General features: G+C 40.9%; 1 protein-coding gene across 1 annotated transcript in view; it reads left to right on the top strand.

Moving 5' to 3' along the window:
- The window catches only part of SLC44A3 (solute carrier family 44, member 3), a 38,663-nt gene that overhangs the window by 5,420 nt on the left and 26,641 nt on the right, over positions 1–6,602 (top strand). The window contains exons 5-8 of the mRNA XM_010132964.1: positions 208–377; positions 944–1,033; positions 1,687–1,811; positions 3,182–3,368. Coding sequence (XP_010131266.1) covers positions 208–377; positions 944–1,033; positions 1,687–1,811; positions 3,182–3,368 — 572 coding nt within the window. The remainder of the gene's footprint in view (positions 1–207; positions 378–943; positions 1,034–1,686; positions 1,812–3,181; positions 3,369–6,602) is intronic.

Here is a 6,602-nt window from a genome sequence, read left to right as displayed (position 1 = left end):
AGAGTGTGCAAGGTTTCCTCCTGGGTGGGGGGGATGCCTGCCAGGTGACATGTCAGACTGTCCAGCTGTGGCTGCCAAACTGTGTTGAGGATGCCAGTAGGGTACTGCAGAGGGCTTGGAAGAGAGCGGTGGCATAGGTCTCTGTGGATCTGAAACTCTTTGTCCAGTCATTAATACTTTTTACCATCTTTGGTTTTAACCTTCCAGTAAATCTTTTCCATTATTTAATCGATGTGTTCCACAAAATCCTGAATGCTATTCCAAATATGCATCTGTCTTAATAAGTATGGTTAATGAAGTGGATGTTTTTCACCGAATTCTGAGTGGAATATTGGCAGGAAGAGATACCGTGATAGGACTGACTGTCCTTGCACTAGGTAAGATTGTAAATAAAAAGTTAATAATCATATTCAATTAAAATCTGAGGTTGCAAATGTTTCTATTATCTTTCTATTTTTAATTTAAAGGTGATCTTTTTCATATTTTCTGGGCAGACTTGTTTTTCAGAAGGGGCAATTGTGCTTTATCAGGAGACGTTTAACAGATTGATAAAATACAGCTCCATGAAGTATCAGATTCTGTCTTCCTTGTTATGTTTGGCTACCTCATTTCAGAGGACTGTAAGAAATCATCCATTAAAAAAGAAAAAGGCATCAGGATGAACATTTCAACTTAAATCTTATGCAAAATATTATTTAAAAGATAATAATTCCCAAGGTGAAATATTTCAGTTATAAGTTCATTATTAGTAAGTTACAGGTAATTGTGTGCTTTAAATATTTAAAAGGTTGCCAGCTTTACTAAATGCTGTTGCTCTTGAGATCAGCATTTAAAAAGAAAACCCCAAATTCTGCAAGAACCTTAAATTTATATTTAAAACAAGGAAGAGTTAACTTAAATGCATTGTAACACTCATAATAAACTTACTTTGTATGTTTTTCAGCCTTCTCTTTTATACTGGTTTTAGCCTTCAGATTCCTTTGGATGCTTCTGGTCCGTATTCTGATTGCTCTGGTTGTGTTTGGGTTGTTGTGTAAGTATGTTTACCTCTCAGTGTCTGCCGAAATGGATCACCTCAGCGAACTGAAGGAGATGCAGCTGAACAAACAGCTATCCTTTTTCGCTGTGGCCGTCCTCAGGAACCTTAAGCCTACCACAGCTGTTTCCAAGCTGAGCCCTGCCTGCCTTTTGGTGCCAAGGTCTGGCTGTGCTGTTCCAGCTGCTGAGTGGATGATGATGATTTTTACTTTTTTTATAGATGGCTGGAAACATTTATTTTGGCAGCTGAATGCAGTTATGAAAATGCTACTGTTTCAAAGGAAGTTTAGTGAAGTTTTACATTGCCTGCTTTAGAAGAGGAGAACTATAGGAATGTGTCCAGCTAAAACTTGTCATTCCCTGAAAGATTGCTTTGTATCTCCTCAATGAAATTACATGCTGGAGCTTTAGAAAAACCAAATGTTCAGCTGCGGTTTTACCTCAGACTAACAGACCATTATGTGAATTTTCCCTGTGGTCATTGATACTGTGCTGCTCTGCTGCACGACAGTATTCCCGAACTGCGCTCGGGTTAGGCGGAAGGGTGGGAGGCCCCCGAGGGAGGCCAGGCAAACATCAGCCTGCCAACAGCAGTGCGCTGCAGCCTGCGGAGCGCTGCCCACCTTCACGCTGCTCTTGTTTGCTCAGTTGTCTCAGGTGTTCTCTGGTGGCTCTATTACGACTACAGGAATGATCCCAGTACTGAATTGGAAACAGAAAAGGAAAATGTAAAATTCCTACTTGGATACGCTGTCTTCTCAACAATAGTTGCCGTGAGTAACCTTTTACCCTAAGCAGTGGCAGAAGCTGAACTACAGTGGTTCTGCAACAGTAAAAATAATTCCTTTTTCCTTTCAAATTTGTAAAGGAGAATCAATTGTAAGATCTGCGTACACTCATTTAAATAGTTTTATATCTTCATTGTGAAATTTGTCAGTTGGAGAAATGGGTGGCAGCTCTTTTAGGCAATGAAAGGGGTAGCGACACACAGGCAGAAGCGTCTAGACCTCAAGTTATGGGGATAAATTCTGCTTTTCTGCCACTGACCTTGTTTTCCAACAGAAAATCTGAGACTAGCTTGCAGCTTTTAAAGTGATTATTTCACTATGATGTTGTAGTGTTAAAGGAGTCATTGCTCAATGTGAGTGTACAGATGATTTGTACTTCATGAGACAGTTGTCAAAGTGATTGTTCTGTTTTCTCAAAGCAGAGTAGGATCCCTAGTCTGGAATTCACCAGATATGAACAGTCTGACAGTTTACAGTAACAGATGTGTCACAGATCAGATTTTTTCATATGCTCTGTAGGTTACAACCTTTTTACTTCGGTTGATACCAAAGGGGTAAGAAGAGGTTCCTTTGTGTGCACGTATGTTCCAGTACAACTGCCTGTTGTCTGCACAACTGAGGGAACTTCCATTGCTGCAGGTTACACTTCTCTTCACAGCCAGTCGCTTCTTTCTAGAGCAGGCAAGAAAACTCACGAAGCAGCTGCCACTGGTTGCATTTATCATTTTATAGATTCCAACTTCTCTTTTAATTGCTATTCATAGTTCCTTGTCATATAAAAAGAAAAGAACTGGGGACATTGTTGTGTTTTTGACTTGGGGTTTTGTGTTTTTTTTTTTTTTTACTTTGGAAAAAAATATTTAAATGAGGTTTTGTTTTATGTCTGCTTTGCTTCTATATATACACAGTCCTCAAACTAGTTTGGTTGTGCAGAAAAGGACTGGTCCTCCTGCCATTGTGAGCAGTGGCAAGCTGACGTCAGTAGGAAGAAAGTTTAAATGTTCATGACATAGCAGGGTGTGTGAAAGCAATGTGTAGCAGATAATGTACATCCGTGTTTTCTGTAAAGCAAACCAGACTGTTTCCATTGGATGAATTACAGTTTTATAAATCCTATTTTGTTCTAAAAAAACCCAGTAGTAATAATTTCAGAAAACCAGATCATAATCCACGTGCTCTTTGAGAACATAGGCAATGTCTCAGAAAGCTTTTTCAGTGCACAGTACATTTGTGTGAAATGCCTTGCTGTCATGTCTTTGTGAAATCTGTAGCCCCTGATCCCATATTTGACAATTCTGATCCTTTCCTTAAGGAAGAAAACCCACAACAATTTGTCTTTTTGTTTCCTGTAACAGGTTGTTCTGCTTTCCCTTATACTTGTACTAAGAAAGAGACTTCAGTTCACTTTACAGCTCTTTCGAATTGTTGGTAAAACCATTGGGAGAATTCCTTTCCTCCTCTTCCAGCCACTCTGGACCTTTCTGATTCTCCTTGTGTTCTGGGTGTTTTGGGTTGCTGTACTACTTAGCTTAGGAACTGCAGGTAAGTATATGCGTTCCATGTTTTTGGATGAATGCTATCTGTCTCCTAAGTTCAGTTCTTAAATATGGGACCCCTGGGTGTTAGTGTGCAAAATTTGGGCTAGCATTGTTACACAGGTGTTTACCCTTTCCTTTTTAGTTTGTTTTTTTTCTCACTTGTTGGAGTCCAACATTGCTATAATTCTACTAGTCATAGCACTACAGAAGAGAGATTTTTGCTCCTATATGTGGACTTCAGCTTTATTCTTTCTCAGTTGTTGAATGTAGGATTAGAATGTGGTACATGCAGTATATCTTTGGTGTATTAAATGACGAAAGTAACAGGAGGGAGGAGACAGCTTTTAGCACGTTTGTTATGAAGTGACATCTCTTCTGAGTACAAAGGATGTCCAGTTGTCATGGAAGCAGCACGTTGTTTCTGAGCAGTAGTTCATTGATAACTGCTATCATTATTTACACTGGTACAACAGTATTTGGATTAATCCAGAGGTTCTTGCAGTTATAGGGGGGGTGCTCTGTAGAAACAGTCCATCCCTATGAAAGATCTGCAAGAATAGATTTTGGGTTTGGAAGTGGTATTACTGGGGGACATACCACTGTAAGATCTGTCACTGATTGAACCAGCGGAGTTTGGATTACCCTTGGCCCAGCATCATGCTGTCCAAGGGAAGGGCAGGTTGTTCTTCTGCGCACCACCTAGCGAGGGGAAGCTAAACTCTGTAGCTCTGGGGACAACTCCTCATGCAGACATCAGTCTTTGTACATAGGAAGCATCATGGTTGGTTGGTTGTTTTTTGGTTTCTGCGTTGTTGGTTTTTTTTTAATTTCTAGGGTCACTGCTAGGAGTTGTTGTCCTTTGGGTTGGAGCTGATGCAGAACTGATGCAGATAGAGGCAGTTGTTCGTCATTCCATGTTTATTTATGCATTTTTCTTTTCTGAAAGCTGGCAGCGGTTTCTATGTGGAAAGCCACACACAGCCTAACTCTTTAAAGGCTTACATGTTCCTATGTTGTGTTTCCACCATCCCTTGAGACAGTGACTGCAGAAAATCCTCTGTACAGGCTTACAGATCCCTGCTAGGCCAGAAATGCCTCCAACTTTTCTGTAGATGAGCCCGTTTGGCAAAACTGGTAGTATTCCATGGGTCAGGTGCCTCACTCCTCTTCCATCACAACTGCTCCCATCTCAATCTCATCCCGTTAATTCTGGCTCTGTACAAGCTCCACTGCACAGGAAACGTGAGATTCCATCTGTCTGAGCCGCTGCTGACAATGCAAGTCACCCGTTGTTTCAGCTAGGCTAGGATCTGTTTCTCTCCAGCTTTCACTGGAGGGTCCTGCAGGTTTGCAAGTTTCTGCTGCCTTTCTCCCAGTAGCTCACGTCTGTCAGTAGAGGCTGCTTGAAGCACTTGTCTGGCCGATAACTGCTTCTCCTGCAAAAGTCAGACCTAGCAAAGCCAAATGTCCAAACTGTGGTCCCCTTGTGAGTTGTTCCTGCATGACTAAATAGTCAAGCAGATTCACTTTGCTTTAGGTGTCGTGGATATTCCTTCTCCACGCTCCTCTGAGTTGGATTTTCCCTTCACAGAGGCCGAATTATGTGCTCGACACAGCTTTGTGTGGAGGTTAACCTTTCCGCAATATCTTACCCCATTCATGCACCTATCACCCAGGTAGCAGTAATTTTCAAACCGGCCTTGTGGCATACCTCACTGCTGGCTCACATCAGTCATTTATAGAAAGCAGCATCTCCTGAGCTATCAACCAACTGTTGGTTTCATGCACCTGCTTGGACCAGATGCAATTTAAGATAAACATTAACTGTAGTAAATCCAGTAGCAAGTACATACACAGATTTGCTAAATCTTCTGGTTTAATTACTATAATTGACAATAACTATTAGAGAAAATATTACATCCTTGATGTTAAGCTGAGTTGGCCCGTTTCCCACAGGAAAATTAGTTGTTGCACGTAAGGATGTGAAGCTAGCCTGTGTTAAATTTAAGTTTAGAAAATGCCAGCTGAGTCTGTTGTATTCAAAAGCTTTTGGAAATGCAGCAATCATTAGAAGAGTAGAAATATTTTAGCTCATGTGACAGAAACAACTTGATGCTAAGTGCAGGATGGGGAACTAGTCAGGTATTTCCTGGATGCTTTTACAGACTTTGCAGGAAAGTAGTGACTTGCACATTATATACGAAAGCAAATTCCGCATGTATTCCCAGGGAAACGAAACCCAGTGAATAGTGCCTTTGAGAGGCTTTTTGTGCTTTTTCCATGTTGTGCCAGTTTCCTTTATTGGTTACATTCTCTGTTTCCTGCTAGACATTTCCATTCAACTTTTTTTTTTCCTCTGTCTGCTTGGAGCATAGGATTCAAACAGTTTATTTTTTTTACATTCATAGTGCAGCACACGTCTCATGACTTAGAGGTATTTTATTTTTTGTCTTCTCCCTAGCACGATAGGAATGCTGATGTTTGCAGTGAGTGACACAAACAGTACGGTACAGAAGGCAGCATCATCTTGCTGCACAGCAGAGTGATGTTAAAGTTTCTAGGATGCTCTCAGTTTTGAAAGAAATGACTTTTTGTGGGTTGAGCATAAGGAGGGAACGTCATTTCCAGGCTCTGAAGTGTCAATATATTGCTCTTATGAGGATTCTAGTAAAACACATGTTTTGACCAAGATCTTCTGCCAGGATGTTTTTAGTGTAGATATCAATCCTGGTAAGATTTTTTGGTTAATGGTTAACAAGTTAGTATTTAGAAGATGATGTGCATTTGATAAATGATCCAAACCAGTGCTGTTACAGCCTAAGCATGTATGCAGATAGAAAAATGGTATACAATTATTTTTCTGGTTAAAACTCAATTCTATTCATTTGACTGTTTGTCATTATTATTTTGTTAACTGTCTAGGTGAAGTTGTTGTTGCCCAAGCTGTGTGAAGTGAGTTATTAGCAAAGTCCGGGGGCTGAGGTGTTCGTGTAAACACCGTGTAAATAACGTGCAGCAGCGTCAGTGCCCACTAGGTGCCGGTAGAGTAGTGTGAGAAATTTCTTCTGAACCTGCTCAGTTGTTTATCGCTGCTCTCATTACCGAGTGGCTCCTCCTGAGAGGACACCAAAGGCAATCTTAGCTCTTTAATGATCTGGGAAGGTAGTGAAGGGTTGTTTTATCCAGCTCTCAGGTTGAGGAGGTTTGTCGAGGTAGCGCAGGAGGTCGGTATCAGCAG

This window comes from Buceros rhinoceros, unplaced genomic scaffold, assembly GCF_000710305.1.
Source record: "Buceros rhinoceros silvestris isolate BGI_N320 unplaced genomic scaffold, ASM71030v1 scaffold19563, whole genome shotgun sequence".
In the NCBI taxonomy this organism is placed as follows: Eukaryota; Metazoa; Chordata; class Aves; order Bucerotiformes; family Bucerotidae; genus Buceros; species Buceros rhinoceros.
This window is presented reverse-complemented; position numbering and strand designations above follow the sequence as displayed.